This window comes from Bos javanicus, chromosome 7, assembly GCF_032452875.1.
Source record: "Bos javanicus breed banteng chromosome 7, ARS-OSU_banteng_1.0, whole genome shotgun sequence".
NCBI classification, from domain to species: Eukaryota; Metazoa; Chordata; class Mammalia; order Artiodactyla; family Bovidae; genus Bos; species Bos javanicus.
The window spans coordinates 51,781,439-51,805,525 of record NC_083874.1 but is presented as its reverse complement, the minus strand read 5'-3'; the positions used below and the strand labels follow the sequence as shown (position 1 = coordinate 51,805,525).

General features: G+C 42.0%; 3 protein-coding genes across 3 annotated transcripts in view; all 3 read right to left on the bottom strand.

Moving 5' to 3' along the window:
- Window positions 1–6,220: 6,220 nt before the first annotated feature.
- Window positions 6,221–22,445, bottom strand: LOC133251369 (protocadherin beta-17-like). Its single transcript, XM_061423720.1, has 2 exons — window positions 19,858–22,445; window positions 6,221–9,122 (listed from the first exon to the last, which is right to left on the bottom strand). Exons 1-2 carry the CDS (start codon window positions 22,142–22,144, stop codon window positions 6,724–6,726), a joined length of 4,686 nt encoding a protein of 1,561 aa, XP_061279704.1. The 5' UTR covers window positions 22,145–22,445; the 3' UTR covers window positions 6,221–6,723.
- PCDHB5 (protocadherin beta 5) lies at window positions 9,082–19,747 on the bottom strand. Its single transcript, XM_061423725.1, has 2 exons — window positions 12,284–19,747; window positions 9,082–9,122 (listed from the first exon to the last, which is right to left on the bottom strand). The coding sequence occupies exons 1-2, from the start codon at window positions 14,537–14,539 to the stop codon at window positions 9,093–9,095; spliced, it is 2,286 nt and encodes a 761-aa protein (XP_061279709.1). The 5' UTR covers window positions 14,540–19,747; the 3' UTR covers window positions 9,082–9,092.
- A 219-nt stretch (window positions 22,446–22,664) lies between the features above and the next one.
- The window catches only part of LOC133251372 (protocadherin beta-4-like), a 30,959-nt gene continuing 29,536 nt past the window's right edge, over window positions 22,665–24,087 (bottom strand). Inside the window, exon 2 of the mRNA XM_061423724.1 lies at window positions 22,665–22,814. Within this exon, the coding sequence (XP_061279708.1) occupies window positions 22,795–22,814 (20 nt within the window). The 3' untranslated portion in view covers window positions 22,665–22,794. The remainder of the gene's footprint in view (window positions 22,815–24,087) is intronic.

The following is a 24,087-nucleotide window of genomic DNA, read 5'->3' as shown; positions in this document are numbered from 1 at the left end:
GGACAGGACTGAGTGACTGAACTGAACTGAACTGAACTGAACGATTGTATAAGACCTACAAGACCTTCTAGAACTAACACCAAGAAAAAGATGCCCTTTTCGTCATTGGGGACTGGAATGCAAAAGTAGGAAGTCCAGAGATACCTGGAGTAACAGGGAAGTTTGGCTTTGGAGTACAAAATGAAGCAGGGCAAAAGCTAACAGAGTTTTGCCAAGAGAATGCATTGATCATAGCAAACACCCTCTTCTAAAACACAAGAGATGACTCTACACATGGACATCACCAAGATGGTCAACACTGAAATCACACTGACTATATTCTTTGCAGCTGAAGATGGAGAAGCTCTATACAGTAAGCAAAAACAAGACTGAGAGCTGACTGTGGCTCAGATCATGAACTCCTTATTGCCAAATTCAGACTTAAATTGAATAAAGAAGGGAAAACCACTAGACCATTCAAGTATGACCTAAATCAAATCCCTTATGATTATACAGTGGAAGTGACAAATAACTTCAAGGGATTAGATCTCATAGACAGAGTACCTGAAGAACTATGGACGGAGGTTTGTGACACAGTACAGGAGGCAGTGATCAAAACCTCCCCAAGAAAAAGAAATGCAAAAAGGCAAAATGGTTGTCTGAGGATGCCTTACAAATAGCTTAGAAAAGAAGAGAAGTGAAAGGCAAAGGAGAAATGGAAAGATATACCCATCTGAATGCAGAGTTCCAAAGAATAGCAAGGAGAGATAAGACAGCCTTTCTAAGTGATCAATGCAAAGAAATAGAGGAAAATAATAGAATGGGAAAGACTAGAGATCTCTTCAAGAAAATAAGAGATACCAAGGAAACATTTCATGAAAAGATGGGCACAATAAAGGAATGGTATGGACCTAACAGAAGCAGAAGATATTAAGAAGAGGTGGCAAGAATACACAGAAGAGCTATACAAAAAGATCTTAATGACCCAGATAATGATGGTGTGATCACTAACCTACAGTCAGACATCCTAGAGTGTGAAGTCAAGTGGGCCTTAGGAAGCATCACTATAAACAAAGCTAGTGGAGGTTATGGAATTCCAGTTGAGAAATTTCAAATCCTGAAAAAGGATGCTGTGAAGGTGCTGCACTGAATATGCCAGTAAATTTGGAAAACTCCACAGTGGCTACAGGACTGGAAGAGGTCAGTTTTCATTCCAATCCCAAAGAAAGACAGTGCCAAAAATGTTCCAACTACTGCACAGTTGCACTCAACTCACACACTAGCAAAGTAATGCTCAAAATTCTCGAAGCAAGGCTTCAACAGTATGTGAACCGAGAACTTCCAGATGTTCAAGCTGGATTTAGAGAAGGCAGATGGACCAGAAATCAAATTGCCAACATCCATTGGATCATAGGAAAAGCAAGAGAGTTTCAGAAAAACATCTATTTCTGCTTTATTGACTATGCTAAAGCCTTTGACTGTGTGGATCACAGCAAACTCTGGAAAATTCTTAAAGAGATGGGAAAACCAGATCCCCTTTACTGCCTCCTGAGAAATCTGTGTGCAGGTTGAGAAACAACAGTTAGAATGGGACATGGAACAACAGACTAGCTCCAAATTGGGAAAGGAGTATGTCAAGGCTGTATATTATCACCCTGCTTATTTAACTTATATGCAGAGTACATCATGTGAAATGCCAGGCTGGATGAACCACAAGCTGGATACCAGATTGCTGGGAGAAATATCAATAAACTCAGACATGCAGAGGATACCACCCATATGGCAGAAAGTGAAGAGGAACTAAAGAGCCTCTTGATAAAAGTGAAAGAGGAGAGTGAAAAACCTGGCTTATAACTCAGCATTCTAAAAACAAAGATCATGGCATCTGGTCACATCATTTCATGGCAAATAGATGGGGAAATGATGGAAACCGTGACAGATTTTATTTTATTGGGCTCCAAAATCACTGAAGATGGTGACTGCAGCCATGAAATTATAAGATGCTTGCTCCTTGGAAGAAAAACTATGAGTAACCAACCTAGACAGCATATTTAAAAAGCAGAGACGTTACTTTGCCACCAAAGATCCGTCTAGTCAAAGCTATGGTTTTTCCAGTACTCCTCTATTGATGTAAGATTTGTACCATAAAGAAGACTGATCACCAAAGAATTGATGCTTTTGAACTGTGGTGTCAGAGAAGACTCTTGAGAGTCCCTTGGACTTCAAGGAGATCAAACCTGTCAATCCTAAAGGGAGTCAACCCTGAATAATCATTGGAAGGACTAATGCTGAAGCTCCAATACTTTGGCTGGCTACCTTATGCAAAGAGCTGACTCACTGGAAAAGACCCTGATGCTGTGAAAAATTGAAGGCAAGAAGAGAAGGGGTGACAGAGGATGAGATTGTTGGATGGCATTACCAACTCAATGGGTATGAATTTGAGCAAGCTCTGGGAGATAGTGAAGGACAGGGAAGCCTTGAATGCTGCAGTCCTTAGCATTGCAAAGAGTCGGGCAGTCCTGAGTGACTGAACAAAAACAACAAAACTCAATCTGAAGGTTTAAAAAATAGGTTGAGATGCTTCTCAGAATGGCTGGTATCAAAAACTCTACAAACAATAAATGCTGGAGAAGGGGTGGAGAAAAGGGAACCCTCTTACACTGTTGGTGGAAACGGAAACTAGTATAGCCACTATGGAAAACAGTGTGGAGATTCCTTAAAAAACTGGAAATAGAACTGCCATATGACCCAGCAATCCCACTGCTGGGCATACACACTGAGGAAATCAGAATTGAAAGAGACACATGTACCCCAGTGTTCACTGCAGCAGTGTTTACAATAGCCAGGACACAGAAGCAATGTAAATGTCCATCGGCAGACGAATGGATAAGAAAGCTGTGGTACATATACACAATGGAGTATTACTCAGCTATTAAAAAGAACACATTTGAATCAGTTCTAATGAGGTGGATGAAACTGAAGCCTATTATACAGAATAAAGTAAGTCAGAAAGAAAAACATCAATACAGTATATTAACACATATATATGGAATTTAGAAAGATGGTTACAATGACCCTATATGTGAGACAGCAAAAGAGACATAGATATAAAAAACAGACTTTTGGACTCTGTGGGAGAAGGCAAGGGTGGGGTGATTTGAGAGAATAGCTTTGAAACATGTATATTACCATATGTGATATAGATCACCAGTCCACACTGGATGCATGAAACAGGGCACTCAAAGCCAGTGCACTGGGACAACCCTGAGGGATGGGATGGGGAAGCAGGTGGGAGGGGGGTTCAGGATGGGGCACACATGTACACCCGTGGCTGATTCATGTCAATGTATGGAAAAAACCACCACAATATTGTAAAGTAATTAGCTTTCAATTAAAATAAATAAATTTTAAAAAACTGAATAAAAATATAGGTTGAGAAAATTCTTAGAATCCAGGGAAATGAAGATAAAAGGCAGTAAATAGAGAAACGTTAAGAAAAATTGAATATCAGCCAAGGAGGTCACTATATAACTAAAAGGAGTTAGAGAACCAGTAAACAAGGACACTGAGTAAATAATTTTTTAAATTACACACACACACACATCCCAAATCCTGTCCTAGTCTAAAGAATATATGTCACAAGATTGACAGATCTCACTGAAGAATTATCACAATAAATGACAAAATTCTTACACTATGACACTACATAGTTAAGAAATTCTATAAAAATGGAGGTAATATATAATGACCTAATTTCATTTTTAACAAGCTTTCTTAGCCTCAGTACGATTGGCCTTTGGGGGCCATATAATTCCTTATGTGCAGGGGGCTGTCCCATGCATTGCAGAATGTTTACAACATCCCTGGCCCAACTAGATGCCAGTAGCACCATCTCCACCAATTATGCCAATCAAAATGGTTCCATATATTATCAAATGTTGCTGGGTGGCAAAATTGCCCCAGCTGAGAACCAGGGATCTAGAAAAAATAGATCTTAGAAAAAAATAGGTAATGAAAATGTTGAATTCCTCAACACAGGAGATTAGAAAACAAAGGAATGCCTTCAAAATGCTAGCAGCAAATAATTCCTAACCTGTAATTCCACATTCACTGAAATCAGTAAATCATTTGATTTTACTGCATCTAAAATTTTCAGATGTTCAAGTTCTCAGTAAGTTTATCACCAAATGTTTTTCAGGAATGTAGGGAAATAAACCAATAAAGAGGAAGTCATAAAAATGCAGAAAATGAAATCCAACTCAGGAGAGACAGAAAAGTATTTCCTAGGACAAAAAGTATAGCACAAGTCCCAAACTGCCCAGCCACGGAGTAGGACTAGAGAACAAATAGTGTATAACTGAGCACAAGCCTGGGTGGATCCAGGATGGCTCCATGGGAAAAAATGGAACTGAGAGGTTTTTTTAAGCACTTAATATAATGAGGTGCTTTAGACTTTACAAAGTATGGGGATAACTTAAAAGTATATACCTAGAAAAGTAAGTAAAGTGGAAAGTGAGACAATCATAAACTTAAGAAAAGAAAAATATCAGCAACATGAGGTTCAGGTATAAGTGATATTTATGTAATTATTTAAATACTACTTAAACAGATTATGACATTGTTATCAGAGAGGATGGGGTAGAAGTGTTCAAGTTTGTGTGTGTGCTCCTTAGAAGTAAATGGATAATATCTAAAACTTAAATTAAGAAAAAGGATTTTTTCAGCATATTATTTAGAAACATGGAAGTAAATACTATGGGGAAAAAAACAGATAAAAGGCTCAGAAGTTATCATCTCTGGGCACTCAGACATGAGTACACTTGGAAAAATTGAAGCGTTGTATGACAAATTAAATATTTAAAACATAAAATGTCTAAACAATGATAAACATCATCTTTTAAAAACACATTGTATGGAGAAGGAAATGGCAACTCACTCCAGTATTCTTGCCTTGGACATGCCATGGACAAAGGAACCTGGTGGGCTATAGTCCAGTGGGGTCACAAAAGAGTGGGACATGACTTAGCAACTAAAACAACAACAAATTCGTTGACTTAGGTCCCTTACAGGGCTTGGGCAGCTTTCAACCTGCCATAAAAAATACCATAGACTGTGTGGATTAAGCAACAGAAGCTTATTTCTTACAGTTCTGGAGGCTGGAAGTCTGAGTTCTGGGTGTTAGCAGGTTAGATTCTGATGAGATCTTTCTTCCTGGCTTGCAGATGCCCACCTCAATGTGCCCTCACATGAGAGAAAGAGCAAGTTCTCTGGTGTCTCTTAGGAAGGCATTAATCTCATGAAGACCCCTGCCCTCCTGACGGTATCCAAACCTAATTATACCCCAAAGGCCCAGCTCCAATTTCCATTACTTTGAGGGCTAGGGCTTCAATGTATGATCTTGGGAAGACACAACTGAGTCCACAGCACTTGGAAAAAACACTAATTTTAAAAAATAAAAGTAAACAGAACCATATGATCCAGCAATCCCACTTCTGGTTATATATCCAAAGGAAACAAAATCAGAATCTCAAAGGGGAAAAAAACACATTGTAAATGTTATAAACATTGACAACTCTATATATTTGCTATCTTCTTAAGTTTATTTGCTCACTTATTTAGCTACATGCAGACTCCTACCTGTGTCTTAGTTGCAGCATGTGGAATGATGGGATGCTAGGATGAGGGATCTAGTTCCCTGGCTAGGGACTGAACCCAGAGTGCCTGCTTTGGGAGCCTGGAGACTTAGCCAGTGGGTCACCAGGGAAGTCCCTATTTGCTCACTCATAAGAGGGCAGTTAAATGATGCTAATATTTTAATATGCATCACACTCTTGTTTGTTAACCTTGTAGGGCTTATTTATCTAAGCATAAGCAAGTTCTGTAGGTTCATATTATTTTGTTTTTATTCAAGTAAAATCTGATAGTTTTAATTATAAAGATAGGAATTTATTACAGATCCATTTTATATTATTTTCATCTACTATAAGCATCATGGAAATGTTTTAGGATGATGTTGAAAATTATTTGAGTGGGAGAATGTTATGCTTTCCTTTTTATTCTTATTAAATGTTAAAATATGTTATTTTAAAAGAATCATTTTCATACTAAAAGCCATTTATTATGAAAAAGAAACCATAACTCTACCAACTTTTTTCTACTTAACTGGGATTATATCCTTTAAAATTATAGTAGATGGTCTAATTAAACGATACCAATTTTGAAAGAAAATACTCAGAAAGCATTCAGATAAAATATTAGTTCATTTGAGGAAAGACAATAGTGTTCTTGAAACAACAGTACAGAACTCCAGCAGTTTACAAGGTCACAAAATTTTTTGCATAAGTGAAAAATTTTAAAACTAAAAGCCATCATTTACAAGTCAGACATGCAATAATAATCGTAAAACACAATTCTCTTAGTTATAACAAGTTATCAACGAACAAGCTCAACTATCAGGAACCTGAAAACACTTATGACTTAGAAAAATCTGATCTTCCAAAACTTGAGAAACACCATTTCTCTGCTAAATGTTTGATCTCCCATGCAAAATGTTAAGGGCTTATAAAAATCGACAAAAGAGCAACAATAAAAACCACCTAGAGATTCGGAATGTAAAACACTTCAAACTATAAATAGGACAACACTTAATGAACGTGTGAATATGTAAGCTCATGTTAATGAAAGAGTTGGAAATTAATATATTAGTGAATATGATCATTGATCATCTCTTGTCAAGTGAGATTCCTAATTGAACCCCAAACGATTTATAAAGTTAGCATTTTCCGCGGTGTCCATACCAGCTCCTTCACTCATGAGGCTGGGGACAATAGGTTTGAGAAACTTGAATTCGCCGGACCCAGTACCTCCCATCAGACACACCTCGTACTGGTAGCTCTGGGACAGGGTCCCCGTGCCGCTGACGTCCACCAGGTGGCCCGGGAAGTGGCCCTCGGCCACCGGGCAGCGACCCGCCGAGGCCGCCCCGCCCCTCCTGCACAGCCGCACCGCCACGAACACCAGCACCGAGAAGAGGAAGAGCGACGACACCGACGCCAAGGCCACCACCAGGTAGACGGTGAGCGGGTCGGCCGGCGCCGCGGCCGCCGCTTCCGCTTCCGGGGCCGGCAGGTAGGGCTGCGAGAAGCCGTCCACCAGCAGCACGTGCAGCGTGACGCTGGCCGACAGCGGCGGCTCGCCGTTGTCCTTGACCAGCACCACCAGCCGCTGCTTGGGCGCGTCGCGCTCGCTCAGCAGCCGCGCCGTGCGCACCTCGCCGTTGTGCGCCCACACGCCGAACAGCCCGGGCTCCGTGGCCTTGAGCAGCTGGTACGACAGCCAGGCGTTCTGGCCCGCGTCGCCGTCCACCGCCACCACCTTGGTCACCAGGTAGCCCGGCTCGGCCGCCCTGGGCACCAGCTCTGTGCAGGGCGCCGAGGCGTTCTGCAGCGGGTAGAGCACGAAGGGCGCGTTGTCGTTGGCGTCCGCCACGAGCACGCGCACCAGCGCCTGGCTGCTGAGCGCGGGCGAGCCGCGGTCGGTGGCGCCCACGTAGAACTCGAAGGCTCTTAGGGCCTCGTAGTCCAGGGACGTGAGGGCGAAGAGGTGGCCGTTGTCGGGGTTGATGGACACGAGGGAGGCGAGGGGCACGAGCGGGTCGGGGGGCGGCAGCAGCGAGTAGGTGACCTGGGCGTTGGCGCCCGCGTCTGTGTCTGTGGCGCTGACGCTGCCGATGTGCAGGGCGGGGCTGTTGTTCTCGCGGACCCACAGGGTGTAGGAGGTCTGGGTGAAGGTGGGGGCGTTGTCGTTGACGTCGGACACCAGCACGGTTATGTTGTGCTCGGTTTTCAGTCTTGGGGTTCCCATGTCAGTGACCGTGATGGTGATGTTGTACTCGGCTTTTTCTTCTCTGTCCAGTGCGCCTTCTGTTACCAAGGTGTAAAAATTTTCTATCGTGAGCTTCAGTAGGAAAGGGAGATGGTCTTGGATGGAACACATCATTTTTCCATTGTTACCAGAGTCTGAATCTGAAATTCCAAAAACAGCGACCACAGTGTCAGGGGTGTTTTCTGGGATATCATTAATGAGTAGTGATATGGTCAATTCAGGGGCGTTGTCGTTTACATCCATTACTTCTATGGCTACAGTGCATTTTCCTGAAAGACCGCCGCCATCTGAGGCCTCAATTTCCATATGGTAAGATCTAATTTCCTCAAAATCCAACTTTTTTTTTAATCGTATATCCCCTGTGGCTGTGTTTACTTCGAAGGCCTGAATGACTTGATTTGAGGATTGGAAAAATGAGTAGGAGAGCTCGCCATGGATCCCAGCATCCAAATCTCTAGCAGAAACAGTGATGACAAGGGAGCCTATAGGGCTGTTTTCTGGGACCTGCACCTGGTAGAGCTGCTGAGCAAATTCAGGGGCGTTGTCATTTATGTCCAGGACTATGATGAGGACCTGGGAAGTCCCGGTCTTGGGCGGTGACCCACCATCCATCGCTGTGAGGGTTAATCTGAGCTCGGGCTGCTCCTCACGGTCCAGCTCTTGGTCCAGCACCAGCTCCGGGTATTTTCTGCCATCGCTGTGATTTCGAGTAAAAAGGTGGAAATGGAAGTTGGAGCTAATTGTGTAGTTCTGTACTGTATTACTACCAACGTCTAAATCTTGAGCTATTTTCAAAGGATATGCAGACCCTGGATGGCTGCTTTCTGATATTTTCAGGAGGATTTCATTTTCCAAGAATTCTGGGGCATGGTCATTTACATCTTGAATCTGTAATTCGCCTTGAATAAACTGCACCGGATTTTTCAGTAACACCTGGAAATGCAGTATACATGGATCCGTGTCACCGCACAAATCTTCTCGGTCCAGTTTTTCTTTTAGTATCAAATTCCCACTCTTCTGCTCGATCTGCAAATGCTGTTTATTCCCTTTGAAAAGAATCCGGGCGCCCCGAGAAACCAGCTCCCCTAAGCCCAACCCCAGATCTTTTGCTAGGTTGGCTACAAATGAGCCGCTGTCCCTCTCTTCTAGAACTGAATACTTAATGATCTGACCGCCCGCCTCCCACAATAATAATAGAATAATAATAGCGGTCACTTGCCTTTTCTGAGTCATTTTGGGTAGCGGTGTCTCCATCGTTCCTGAGTGCAAAAGATGCAGTATTTAATCATAAAGTAATTGTTTTGCACCAGATCTGCTATCTTGGTTCGGTAATTTTGAGTTACTTCTTGTCATGGACTGACAAAGGGATAGCTGCCTCTCTGAAACCTATCCCCAGCTGTGTAAATATTTCCTTTGTGAGCTACCAGAAACAGATCGGCTTTTATGGAGTCTAGGACTCTGCAGACTGTTTTTTCACTCTCTTAGCCTGCAGCGCCACCAAGCGTTCTTCTTTACAACTTCAGGGAGTTTTCATTTCAAAGCATGATATTAATACCAAAATTGCAGTGAACACACTGTGGGTCATAAAATGTTATTAATTCCTTTCCTCCGCCCCTGTAATGCAGTCTTGTCCAGGTAGGTAACAGTAGTTGTGAGAGAAAAATAAGTTATTTATCTAAATCTACATTCATTTTCCCTTTAAAGGTACAAGTTTGGTATGCAAAACTCAGCTCAAGACAAATTTATTTTTCATTTAATAAGTATTTCTCTGTGCAGGAATTATTAAAGCTTCTCGGGATAAAACTGTAAATTAAGCACAAAAATTCTTGCTCTTGCGAAGCTTACATTCTATTACAAAGTTACTAATTTGTTCTATGGTGTTAGAAGAAGTTATACATTTTAAAATCCAGTTTTTTCTCCCCCCAAAATTGCAGTGTGCCTGGAACTTCTGGGAAAATGTGACTTTTCAGTCTCTGGGATACACAGACTTTGGACCTTTTTTTCCTTCATAAGTTCACTGTGTACATAGCCCAGTGAGAGGAAATGACTATTTGTTTTATTAGAAACCAATTGTAAGTTCTCAACTCAGGCAATGTCTTTCTGCAAACATGAAGAAGGCAATAAAGCCAAGGAACTCAAAGTATATCTTTCTAGGGAAAGGTTTTGACCTGTCAGCATTAAATAGGGCCCACACCCCTGTATGTTTTATACCCTCTGGGACTATGCAGATGGGTATACTGAAAAAATCCACTATACCAACTAAAGTCATGTGGTTGGAGTGAGAACAGTAGAAGCAGCAATTCCCCCAGAGAAGAATGGAGGAGGAGAGGGTAAATATCTGGTTTAAGTTTCCCCTACACTCACTAATTGGTAATCATCTATGACAAAAGAACCATGATAGTTCACTTATCTGAACACAGAACACAGCCAAATATAATTTAGTTAAGCCCAGTTGCATTAAGAATAAAAAGAAAATACTCATTTGTCACTCTAGAATAAATTGCCTGACTTTGATGGGAAGTTGAAAAGAGGGACTTCTCATAATATACTACAAACATAACCAAACCAAATATGGGTTAAATTGTGGAAGTAAATTATTTTGTGGCTAACAAAGGTAAATGGTGCATATACATCAGTGAAAGAGAAAAATCTGACTAGTAACCTGCTACTAGTAACTAACTTAGGTCTTGGGAGGGAACACACCTATAGAAGCTTGAGAAATAGGCACAGGAGCCTGAAAAAATATAATCTGGATTTTCCTAAAAATACTTTTGAACTTTCAAATTGTTAGACAAAGACAAGGAGATGAAATGTACTCTGAAGCACTTTATATTCTGTAATAGAGTTTAGGGTGAATGAAGGTGTTTTCTGTTTAGAAGGCAAATAAAAGGGTGATATTTAATAACTTTATTTACTGGCAAGGATGCTATATTGTAGTGAGAATATTAGGATTACTTATTCCTTGAAGGTTATTTTAAAAATACACGATTGGACTGTTAATAACAGTCCAATACAACAGTTAATAACTGTTAATAGCAAATATTTATTAAGCATTAATAATTGTTTTTTAAATTATCATCATATACTTACATGAAATTCAAAAACTGTAATTTAATGTGTTGACACTTTCCTGAAGTCTGTATTGATAGAAAATGTGTATGTACTATTGTGATATATTGAAATGCACATAAATGTGACTAGCTATTTAGTATTTAGCCATCTTTAGTATCTGTTTTTAGTTTTTCACACTATAGGAGTTACCCCAAAATGAGACTTACATTGGTGGGTTAAAAAACTATCAAACATATTTTAAACATGTCCCTACATGTCACTTGTGATGTCAGCTGTCACTACTAGTTAGAGATGCAATCTTGAGGACTTTGGAATATAAAATTTATAAAAAGGATAGATGATTAAAATGTTTTAAAATTATGCAAATAAAATTTTAGTGTTCCCTGGTGGCTCTGTGGTAAAGAATCTGCCTGTCAATGTAGGAGACTCAAGTTTGATTCCCTGGTCAGGAAGATTCCTTGAGAAAGAAATGGCAACCCACTCCAGTATTCTTGCCTGGTAAATCCCATGGACAGAGGAGCCTGGTGGGCTACCGTCCATGGGTTGCAAGGAGTCAGACATGACTTAGCAGCTAAACAGTAAAATAAAATTTTACTTTTCATTCAGATTGTCAATATAGTGGAGACTAATATTTAAATGCTTTTGAACTGTGGTGTTGGAGAAGACTCTTGAGAGTCCCTTGGAGTGCAAGAAGATCCAACCAGTCCATTCTAAAGATCAGTCCTGGGTGTTCATTGGAAGGACTGATGCTAAAGCTTAAACTCCAATACTTTGGCCACCTCATGAGAAGAGTTGGCTCACTGGAAAAGACTGATGCTGGGAGGGATTAGGGGCAGGAGAAGAAGGGGATGACAGAGGATGAGATGGCTGGATGGCATCACCGACTCGATGGACATGAGTTTGAGTAAACTCCGGGAGTTGGTGATGGACAGGGAGGCCTGGTGTGCTGCGATTCATGGGGTCGCAAAGAGTCGGACACGACTGATCGACTGAACTGAACTAAACTGAACTGAATATTTAAAAAACCATAAAGTTAACGCATGAAAAATACAGTGAATACCCAGTGTCTGACTCTAAAATTTCACAATGAGGAGCAGTAGTAAAACAATCGTGAAACGGACCATCAATAATATGCATCGATAACATGTATCTTTAAGTTAAAATAGATTACCAAACTTATTAAGTAGGGCTTAATAACAGAATAATCCAATACTTAATTGAATAGGAAACTACTCCGAACGGTGGAGTTTTCCTTGATTTCCCTCACAGTGCCCTGGAGAGGGAAGGTGGGGAGAATTGGCTTCAGACACTTGAATTCCCCAGTCCCAGTACTTCCCGTCAGACCCACCTCGTACTGGTAGCTCTGGGACAGGGTCCCCGTGCCGCTGACGTCCACCAGGTGGCCCGGGAAGTGGCCCTCGGCCACCGGGCAGCGACCCGCCGAGGCCGCCCCGCCCCTCCTGCACAGCCGCACCGCCACGAACACCAGCACCGAGAAGAGGAAGAGCGACGACACCGACGCCAAGGCCACCACCAGGTAGACGGTGAGCGGGTCGGCCGGCGCCGCGGCCGCCGCTTCCGCTTCCGGGGCCGGCAGGTAGGGCTGCGAGAAGCCGTCCACCAGCAGCACGTGCAGCGTGACGCTGGCCGACAGCGGCGGCTCGCCGTTGTCCTTGACCAGCACCACCAGCCGCTGCTTGGGCGCGTCGCGCTCGCTCAGCAGCCGCGCCGTGCGCACCTCGCCGTTGTGCGCCCACACGCCGAACAGCCCGGGCTCCGTGGCCTTGAGCAGCTGGTACGACAGCCAGGCGTTCTGGCCCGCGTCGCCGTCCACCGCCACCACCTTGGTCACCAGGTAGCCCGGCTCGGCCGCCCTGGGCACCAGCTCGGTGCAGGGCGCCGAGGCGTTCTGCAGCGGGTAGAGCACGAAGGGCGCGTTGTCGTTGGCGTCCGCCACGAGCACGCGCACCAGCGCCTGGCTGCTGAGCGCGGGCGAGCCGCGGTCGGTGGCGCCCACGCGGAACTCGAAGGCTCTTAGGGCCTCGTAGTCCAGGGACGTGAGGGCGAAGAGGTGGCCGTTGTCGGGGTTGATGGACACGAGGGAGGCGAGGGGCACGAGCGGGTCGGGGGGCGGCAGCAGCGAGTAGGTGACCTGGGCGTTGGCGCCCGCGTCTGTGTCTGTGGCGCTGACGCTGCCGATGTGCAGGGCGGGGCTGTTGTTCTCGCGGACCCACAGGGTGTAGGAGGTCTGGGTGAAGGCGGGGGCGTTGTCGTTGACGTCGGACACCAGCACTGTTATGTTGTGCTCGGTTTTCAGTCTTGGGGTTCCCATGTCAGTGACCGTGATGGTGATGTTGTACCCGGCTCTTTCCTCTCTGTCTAGCGATCTCTCTGTCACCAGACTGTAAAAGTTTTTGAACGTAGGTTTCAAGAGAAAGGGGAGATCATTCTGAATGGTGGAAACCATCTTACCGTTTTCCCCGGAATCTGGATCAGAAACACTGAAAACAGCTACCACAGTCTCTGGGGAGTTTTCTGGGACAGAGCTGATGAGTCTCGACATGGTCAGTTCGGGGGCGTTGTCGTTCACATCCACCACCTCTATAGCTACAGTGCATTTTCCTGAAAGGCCCCCGCCGTCTGTGGCTGCAATCTCCACGTTATAAAACCGAGTTGCCTCGAAATCCAATGCCCTTTTCAGACTAATTTCTCCTGTTATTTCGTCTATTACAAATGGTTGAGTAACTTCATCTCCTTGGAATAGAGCATAGGCTACTTTCCCATATGTTCCTGCATCTAAATCTCGGGCAGAGACAGCGACAACTAAGGAGTTTAGGGGGCTGTTCTCTGGAATCTGGACCTCATAGACGGACTGTAAAAATTCTGGGGCATTGTCATTAATGTCCACGACTTCGATGCGGACTGTAGTGGTCCCAGACCTGGGCGGAGCCCCCCCATCCAGCGCGGTGAGGGTTAAACTGAGCTCAGGCTGTTTCTCCCGATCCAGTGCTTTGTCCAGCACCAGCTCTGGGTATTTTCTGCCATCTCCACGATGATGAGTGACAACATGAAAATGGGAGTTGGGGCTGATTGTGTAGTTTTGAACCGTGTTACTACCTATGTCAAAGTCCTGAGCTATTTTCAAAGGAAACACAGTCCCTGTCTGGACGCTCTCGGGGATTTTTAGGAGCATTTCTCTCTCTAGGAACTCTGGGGAATGGTCATTTATATCTGTGAGCTGTAGATCAGCTTGAATAATCTGTACCGGGTTTTCCAGTAATAGTTGGAAATGCAGTATACAGGGATCTGTTGCCCGGCACAACACTTCCCGGTCTAGTTTTTCATATAGAAGCAAATTCCCGGTCGTTATATCCAGCTGCAAGAGCTGTTTGTTTCCTTTGTAATGGATTCGCGCGCCCCGCGTGGCTAGTTCCCCCACCCTGAGATCCAGGTCTTTTGCCAGGTTGGCCACAAGAGACCCACTTTCTCTTTCTTCTGGCATGGAATACCTAATTTCTTCAGAGCCAGTCTCCCACAAAAACAACAATATAGCAAGAAAGATAACTTGCCTTTTTTGTAGCGTTTTTGCTGGCGCAGTCTCCATTGTCCAGATCCGGTGCAAGAAGGTAATTTCTTCAACTCGATATACAACCAATCCAGATGAGTTCGTTAAATAAAATGGAATTTGATCTGATTGACTTGCACTAGGACGATGCCCTTCTCAGAGATCTCTGCCCCTACATCCTATGTAAATTGCTTCCTTCTTTTAGAAAGCACTCGGGGTTGTGATTCCCACTTTAACAGCTTCTGGGACAGTCACAGATCCCTTCATTCATACTCCTAGCTTGCAGCGCCACCAGGCGTCACTATTTACTATTGCATATAGTATTGGCCATTTCATTCCAAGCTTTAACTTGGTATGTATCAGTTTCCTTTTAAGTCAGAAATGCTCCCGATTGATTCTGTATTTCCAGTTTTTAGTTACTGGAAGTTCTGAATAAGCATTTGCTAAGTTAACTTCCAGTTAAAGAATACTTTTCAGAACAAACTAAAATGATGTATCAGTATTCCTCATAAAACACCTTTTGAGTACTCAAACTTTCTCTTGTGGGATTCTTATTTGATTATATTCAAGAAATTAGTAATAATGGTAAGTTTACAATTTTTCAAAATGGTTTTATTTTAAATATACATCAGAAAAGGGAAAAAATCATGTGTGTACAACTCAATAACTTTTCAGGAAGTGAACACACTGGTAAGCAGAACCTAAATTAAAACTAAAATGTTACCAAAACCCTAGAAGCCCTCTCCTGTCATTATCTGGTCACTAAAGGTAAAACTCTTCTGATTTCTATTATTATAGTGTGGGGTGGTTTTTTTTCTGTTCTTGTTTTTAAGCTTTCACACAAATGGAGTTATACAATATTACTCATATGTTTGTAAAGTCCACCCCTTCTATACTGTTCTAACTTATCTCATTGCTTTGTGTTACTCTATTGTACAATGATTTGTTTTTCTATTCTCCAGTGGATGGACATTGGTATTTTCCAGTTAAGGGATATTTTGAGTACTGCTGCTATCAATATTTTTGCTGTCTTTGTGTGCACTTATGTTGTGAAGAGTGAGAGCTCCAGTTTCTCCAAATCCTTGTCATCATTTGATATTGTCTTTTAACCATTTTGGTGAGTGTGTGGTGATGTCATGTTGTAACTTTAATTAGGATTCCCCTGAAGATTAATTAAATGAGTCCATTTTCACTTGTTTATTTTTATTAGAGTACATTCTTATGAAGTACCTGTTTCTTGTCTACTGTTCTTGTTAGGGCATTTGCCTTTTTTTTTTCTTAGGGATCTTTAGAAGTTCCTTATATATTCTGGATTTAAGTACTTTTTCAGACGTATGTATTGCAGGTATCTTCTCTGATTCTATTGCTTGCACTTTAAGTCTCAAGATATCTCTGAAGAACAAAACCTTTAAATTTTAATTTAGTCTAATTTTCAATATTTTTCAATTATGGTTTGAATTTTTTTGTATTCTCTTTAATTCTTTGCATACAGCAAAGTGATGAAAATACTGCTGTGTGGTGTTTTCAAAAAGTCAATTACTTTTTACATTTATAGCTATAATTCTCATGAAATTAACTTTTTAATAGGAATGAGGTTAGGCTCAGATTACTTTTTCATAAAAATATCCAAATGTCTTTGCACCATCTACTGAAAAAAGTTCCATTCTCCACTATTTCTGAGTTGTCATTTTTTTTCATAAATCAGATGACCATAGTTATGTTCAAGGCCCTTCTTTTTTTCAATTTTTCTCCTTGTTTATCCTGCAATACCAAATTATCTTAATTTCTATACTTTGTAATAAGTTTTATTATCTGATAATTAAGTCCTTTAGTTTTATTCTTTTTTTCAAGATTGCTTTGGTTAGTATTGTCTATTTCCATATAAATTTTAGATTCAGCTTGTCAGTTTTACAAAGAAATCTGCTGAAGTTTTTTCTAGGATTTTACTGCATCAGTAGATTGATTGAAGAGAACTGGCATATTCCCAACATTGAATCCTCCAACTGGAATGTCCCTGAATTTGACAAATATTCTGACAGGGGAACTGGCCTCCAATTTGCCATAGGCATATGAAGTTACTCTATCCCTGGCAGGAGCAGAAGCCTTTTGTCTGTTCTTAAATGAAGTCACTCCGTAGGGTCCGTCTCATTGCGACCCCATGGACTGTATGTAGCCTGCCAGGCTCCTCCATCCATGGGATTTTCCAGGCAAGAATACTGGAGTGGGTTGCCATTTCCTTCTCCAAGGGATCTTCTGGACCCAGGAATCAAACCTGGGTTTCCTGGCACTGTTCTTAGGCTTTTGCAAATTTCCTCAGGGCAAACTGTAGGAGTCAGTTCAGAGCTCTCTCAAGAAGTTTCCTTTTCAGGAAGCTTACTTAGCCCCTTCAGTTCTTTGAATATGATCTACTGTTTCTTCAAACTAGTAATTTCTGAATTTTAACCAAGCTTTATAGTTGTTTGAAAGTGAAAGAAGAAAAAAAAAGTTGTTTTCTGCTGTTAAATAATCCTTCTAACTTGAAATAGAATACAACCAAATATATGCAAAACTTAAAATCTGAGACTACTTAAAATCTGTATTCTGTAACTTTTGGCCATAAGGAAGAGGAGTTCTGAAAGTGATGTGGGCCACGTTGACTTCAGTAGAATTTATGTCTGAAAGTGATGTGGGCCGTGTTGACTTAGGTAGAATTTATGTCACTAAAACAACACACTGTGTGTGCTAGGTCACTTCAGTCGTGTCAAGACTTTTTGCGACCCTGTGCACTGTAGCCCACCAGGCTCCTCTGTCCATGGGATTCTCCAGGCAAGAATACTGGAGTGGGTTGCCATTCCCTTCTCTAGGGGATCTTCATGACCCAGGGATTGAACTTGCATCTTCTGCATTGGCAGGTGAATCTTTACCACTATTGCCACCTTGGAAGCCCTAAACACACTTTATGCTGTGCCTAAAAAATGATGAAAGAGGAAATGTTAAAAATGAACATATATAATACATTTGAGAAAGTGATTGAAATGGGTATTATTATCCAGATATTTGGCTCCTTTTTATTTTATTTTATTTTGCAACAATAGAAATGGCCTGTTTTTCATGATGTATTCATTTTGTGGAAGTTATCTGGATATTTACTACTAAATTCTAATTGAATTTTAAAGTGTTGATGAGGTCTACACCAAAGTCTGCTAGTGATCTCCAGCTAGTAAGTAATGATCCATACTTTATGAATACACACAGTAATTTATAAATTAATACACTCATTTATAAATTAATACACAAAGTAATTTAAAAAACATATATAAAGTTAATAAAGGTGGGTTCTCAGTGTTTATTTGCTTAGACTCATTTAGGTAATTATACAAATTTGACTTTCCTGGCATAAACAAAAACATGAACTTTTTTCATAATGTTGAGATATAGTGGAGATATAGAGGTGAAATAGATATAGTGGTGAAAACGTCAATCAGATTTCTTGTCATCATACATTAAACTATTTCATTTAAATATCTAACAGTAAATGGAGGCATCATTAAAGTTAAATACAATATTTATGTCATTTGTTTAATTGTGTTCTTATCACTTTCTAATTTCAAGTATTAGATTGGATGAAGGTAAAAAGGTATGTTCAATGATAACTTTAAGTAGTTTTCATTTTTTATTTCATTACATCCTTAGAAAAAATATAATTAAGGAAAGATGCAAATAATTAAATTCCTGTAGAGTGATACTTGAGACTTATAAAGCAAACTCTTTAATAGATGTAAGTGGCTTTATAGTTATATCCCTATAACTTTAGTTGGAAATCACATAGCTTCCTTGGTTTAATGAACACAATATAAAGCAATTGCAATGCCAGGTGAGTTTATTTCTTATGTTGTCTTAAAGGAAAAAAAAAACAATGCTTTTTTCTTAATAATGAAAGTTTAGCATAATTGAAAAAACTACTTTGCAAAATGTCTGAAAGCTACATAGAAGAACAAAAGATAACTTGGACATAAAAAATATGTCACTGTTTTGTTGATAAAGACTGTCCATGTCTGCAGAATAACAAAGTGAAAATCTATTATCACTCAATAACCAGACTAGAACAGAATAACCAAAACTCAAAAGAAATTCTTACTCTTTTGAAGGTGCAGAGAAACTTCAGGGAAACCAAGAAAAACAAATACGTTAAACTACATTTGAACTTGTAGTTATAGGGCAAAAGGAAGGACAAGGCAGTATATGATGCCCTCTACCTCTTTAGTCCTTTGAAATGACTTAGGGTGTATTTAAGGTTCTGTGTTTTAAAAAATAATTTAAAAAGTAGTGACTTAGTTTTATTTAGTGAAGTAATGCCAAATTGTATCAGATTTTTCTTTTTAATTATTATTAGAATAATTTTTATGTTAATGTGAGTATGTAGCAATTGCAATGTGCTAGGTTAAGTAGCAGACAAATAAGAGAGAGAAATCTCTAGCATATTGGTGCTTACAATGGGATATGGTCAAAATTGTAGTGTATTACTACTTTAATAAAGTGCATGTTTATGTACAGTTTTGGAGAAACAAGTATGCTAAGATATGCTCATGGCTATTCAGGGGCCATAGCTTTGTAGAATAATCAACAAGAACGGTCTAGGTAGTTACAAAGAATTTCAAACACTAGCTTGCAAATAGAAAGCTGTATGATAAGGAAAAGCACCAAAAATATACAGAAATGCATGATTACACAGGAGCTTTAAAATGTTTCATTGAAAAGACATAAACTAAGAAGTTGATTTAAATATTAATAGAATTTCTTTTTATACTAGAGTAATTTTTAGTTATGGAAAGATTAATCATCAAGAGAAGGTCAAATATGGAGAAAATACATATTCAATATCCAGTACAACTAAAAATGCTAAATCTAATTAGCACAGAGACATGCATATATATATATATATATATGTATGTATATTTGTGTGTGTTAATCACTCAGTCGTGTCCGATTCTTTATGATCTCATGAACTGTAGCCTGCCAGGTTCCTCTGTCCATGGAATTCTCCAGGCCAGAATACAGGAGTGGGTTGTCATTTCCTTCCCCAGGGGATCTTCACGACCCAGGGATCGAACCTGGATCTCCAACATTGCGGGCAGATTCTTTACCACTGAGCCACCAGGGAAGCCCTATATATATATTTGTACAACAGTACAACTTCTTAAGAGAAAGGTATTGCAATGGGAATTAGGTTTGCCAAAATTAAGGAGAGGCTCACTTAACCAAATATGACATTTAACTGAATACAAAGCTATTTCTACAACTGGGGCTTTCTTTGATTTCTCTCTCAGTGTCCTGAACCAAGAGGTTAGGGAATACCGGCTTCAGGAATTTGAACTCACCAGTTCTATGGTCTCCCGTCAGACACACCTCGTACTGGTAGCTCTGGGACAGGGTCCCCGTGCCGCTGACGTCCACCAGGTGGCCCGGGAAGTGGCCCTCGGCCACCGGGCAGCGACCCGCCGAGGCCGCCCCGCCCCTCCTGCACAGCCGCACCGCCACGAACACCAGCACCGAGAAGAGGAAGAGCGACGACACCGACGCCAAGGCCACCACCAGGTAGACGGTGAGCGGGTCGGCGGGCACTGCGGCCGCCGCTTCCGCTTCCGGGGCCGGCAGGTAGGGCTGCGAGAAGCCGTCCACCAGCAGCACGTGCAGCGTGACGCTGGCCGACAGCGGCGGCTCGCCGTTGTCCTTGACCAGCACCACCAGCCGCTGCTTGGGCGCGTCGCGCTCGCTCAGCAGCCGCGCCGTGCGCACCTCGCCGTTGTGCGCCCACACGCCGAACAGCCCGGGCTCCGTGGCCTTGAGCAGCTGGTACGACAGCCAGGCGTTCTGGCCCGCGTCGCCGTCCACCGCCACCACCTTGGTCACCAGGTAGCCCGGCTCGGCCGCCCTGGGCACCAGCTCGGTGCAGGGCGCCGAGGCGTTCTGCAGCGGGTAGAGCACGAAGGGCGCGTTGTCGTTGGCGTCCGCCACGAGCACGCGCACCAGCGCCTGGCTGCTGAGCGCGGGCGAGCCGCGGTCGGTGGCGCCCACGTAGAACTCGAAGGCTCTTAGGGCCTCGTAGTCCAGGGACGTGAGGGCGAAGAGGTGGCCATTGTCGGGGTTGATGGACACGAGGGAGGCGAGGGGCACGAGCGGGTCGGGGGGCGGCAGCAGCGAGTAGGTGACCTGGGCGTTAGCGCCCGCGTCTGTGTCTGTGGCGCTGATGCTGCCGATGTGCAGGGCGGGGCTGTTGTTCTCGCGGACCCACAGGGTGTAGGAGGTCTGGGTGAAGGTGGGGGCGTTGTCGTTGACGTCGGACACCAGCACTGTTATGTTGTGCTCGGTTTTCAGTCTTGGGGTTCCCATGTCAGTGACCGTGATAGTGATGTTGTACTCGGCTCTTTCCTCTCGGTCCAGTGCCCCTTCTGTTATCAATGTGTAGAAATTCTCAACGGACGGTCTTAAAACAAAGGGGAGATTGTCATGTATAGAACAGATAACCTGTTGGTTATGTCCAGAATCAGCATCTGATACACTGAAAACTGCCACTAGGATCTCTGGCAGGTTTTCAGGGATGGGGCTAGTCAGTGAGGACATAGTCAATTGGGGAGCATTGTCATTCACATCCAGGACCTTGATGACTACAGAGCATTTTCCTGATAGTCCCCCACCGTCTGTAGCCTCGATATCCACCTGATACGATTGAAATTCTTCAAAATCCAATTTCTTTTTTAGTCGAATTTCTCCTGTATTTGCGTTAATTTCGAAAGGTTCGTTAACGTCATCGACTTGAAATAGGGCGTAAGATACCTCTCCAAATGATCCTGCATCTAAATCTCTCGCTGAGACAGTGATAACCAGAGAGCCCAGGGAGCTATTTTCAGGGACTTGCGCCTCATAGAACTCCTGAGCAAACTCGGGGGCGTTGTCATTGCTATCCAAGACCAGGATCTGAATCTCTGTGGTCCCAGACAGAGGCGGAGACCCGCCATCCAGCGCTGTGAGGGTTAGCCTGAGCTCGGGCTGCTCCTCACGATCCAACGCTTTGTCCAGTACCAGCTCCGGGGACTTCCTCCCGTCCTTGCGGTTTCTAGTGAGAATGTGGAAGTGAGGGTTGGAGCTGATTATGTAGCTCTGAAGGCCGTTGCTACCAGCATCTAAATCTTGTGCCATTTTCAAAGGAAATACCTTACCTGGTATAGTAATTTCTGATATTTTTAGTTGCATTTCTCTAGCAGGGAACTCTGGAGCGTGGTCATTTACATCTCTAATTACCAAGGCAGCCTGAAATAACTGAAAGGGATTTTCCAGTAACACTTGGAAGGGTAGCACGCAGGGCTCAGTGGAGCCGCACAGCTCCTCCCGGTCCAGTTTATCATTCAGCAGCAAATCACAGGTGCCTGGATCAAGCCGCAAATGCTGTCTATTCCCCTTAAAAACAACTCGGGCGCCCCGGGCAGCCAGCTCTCCCATCCTGAGTCCCAGGTCTTTTGTCAGGTTGGCCACAAACGTGCCACTTTCTGTCTCTTCCAGTACAGAGTACCGAATCGTTTCTGAACCTGCCTCCCACGAAAGAATCAATGTAATGAAGATCATCACTTGCCTTTTCTTCTGATGTAGTTTCCTTTGCACCATTTCCATTGTTATGTCTGGTTCCAGAAGAAAAATCTTTTTCCAATCCCAATCACTACGTCCACTGTTGACCCTTCAAAATGTCTGCTCCGGAATTTCAAATTCGTTCCTATAACTTGTCTGGCAGCGACTGCTCCCTGAACACTTCTGTCTTAGCTTAACCTGTAAATGAGCTCTATATTTTTCTCTTGGGCTTCTCTGAAATGGAGTCCACCGAGTCTGCAGAGCTTATATCCACTCTTAGCCTGCACTGCCACCATGCGTTGAAATGAGTAACTTCGTGGGGGTGCTGCAGGTCAACACCACATCCAAAATGTAAACATTATAAACGTTTTAAGGAAAACGCTGAGTTTCTCAGACTGCAGTGAGTGAACCACATGCATAAAGACTTATCTGGGAGTCTTTTTTTTTTTTTTCTTTTTCAGAACTTGAATTTTCTAGCCTTCTGGCTGTACTAACTAATCTGTAAGTCAGTCTTTCTCTTTAAGAATTCTGATACATACTAACACATTTAAGAGTCATTCCCTCAGGTAATATAAACTTCCTATAACCAACTTTCATTCATTGGTTCAGTTCAGTTCAGTTGCTCAGTCGTGTCCCACTCTTTGCAGTTTATCTCTGAGGAGCAGTGTAATTTCTGAATCTGAGAAGTATACTATTTAATTGTCCCACGGACACTCTATACAAAAGTAAAAGTTGGTTAGCAAGATCAATCTTAAACACTTATTTCTCTAAACTTTATGACTAATAAAATGGAATGAACAACATACTTACCGTTGTTTTGTGGTCACACCTGCACAATAAAGGGAACAATTAGGCTATTAGGAAAATTGAGGCCAAGAAATAGGTATTATAGAAGTATCAAATCAAATTATTTAAAAGAGGGGCCGGGAATAATCTGGTATGTATCGTAAGTAAGCATTTTAGGAATCCATTTCATTTTTGTATTGGTAGAAATGGCCATGATTTTATTAGGGTTGTTCATTTTATTGTAACTTTTTGGTCAAATTTCCCTGCTGTGTGTATTAATTAATCAAAGTCCAAATGTATTACCCTGTTATAAGGGCATAATGCAATGTAGAAAACGAACATTCAAGAATCACCTCTGCCATTCTTTCACAATAAGGATAACACTTGGTCCTATAAATACAGACCAAATAACGTAGTGTGAAAGGTGGATTATATTTGAGTGGATACCCTGAAATTCAGTGATAGTTCATTATAACTATGTTCATTCCTATCTCACCAATTTCTGCTCAGATACACTGGGAAATATATCTCTAAATTTCCTGAGAATGCAATAAATGGGTCAGTGCATATCTAAGCATACAAAAATACCAAACATAATTTACTTCAGAATGATTTTGTATTTGTGGAGAGGTGAAATGATTTGAATTCAAGCAAAATTCACTTCAGGTAAGGAGTGAATGATGGAAGGTTAAAAATGAGGATATTTTTCAAAATACTTCAACTCTAGCTAAAATAAAGCTAAATAAAATCTAAATTCTGAGCTGATGAAATCATTTTATAGTTGAAAAGCAACTCTATATACCCAGAAGGATAAAATTAAGATCACTGTCACCAGCCTCCATTGTTCACTTGGTAAATGTTGCTGAAAACAGACTCCCCTGAGGATATGAATAATGAAATACACTGATAAAGTAAAACCAACAATCAGAAACATCTTGGATGGGTTTAGCTTCTTCTCTGAAACAAAATTATTTGTAGCTCAGTCCTAAATGCTTCCTCTTTTCAGTGGACATTCTGAGTTCTGATTCCAACTTAATGCCGTCTCTGGCATCCACAGTTCTTTATTCACTGTCTTTGCCTGAAGGCATCCTCAAATACAGCTTATTAAATTATTTTCATTTTAAAACATTTCATTTATTAGTAGTACAGTATATATAAAAATCAAGTTAGATCATTGAAGTGTCTGTGAGAACATTGGTTGC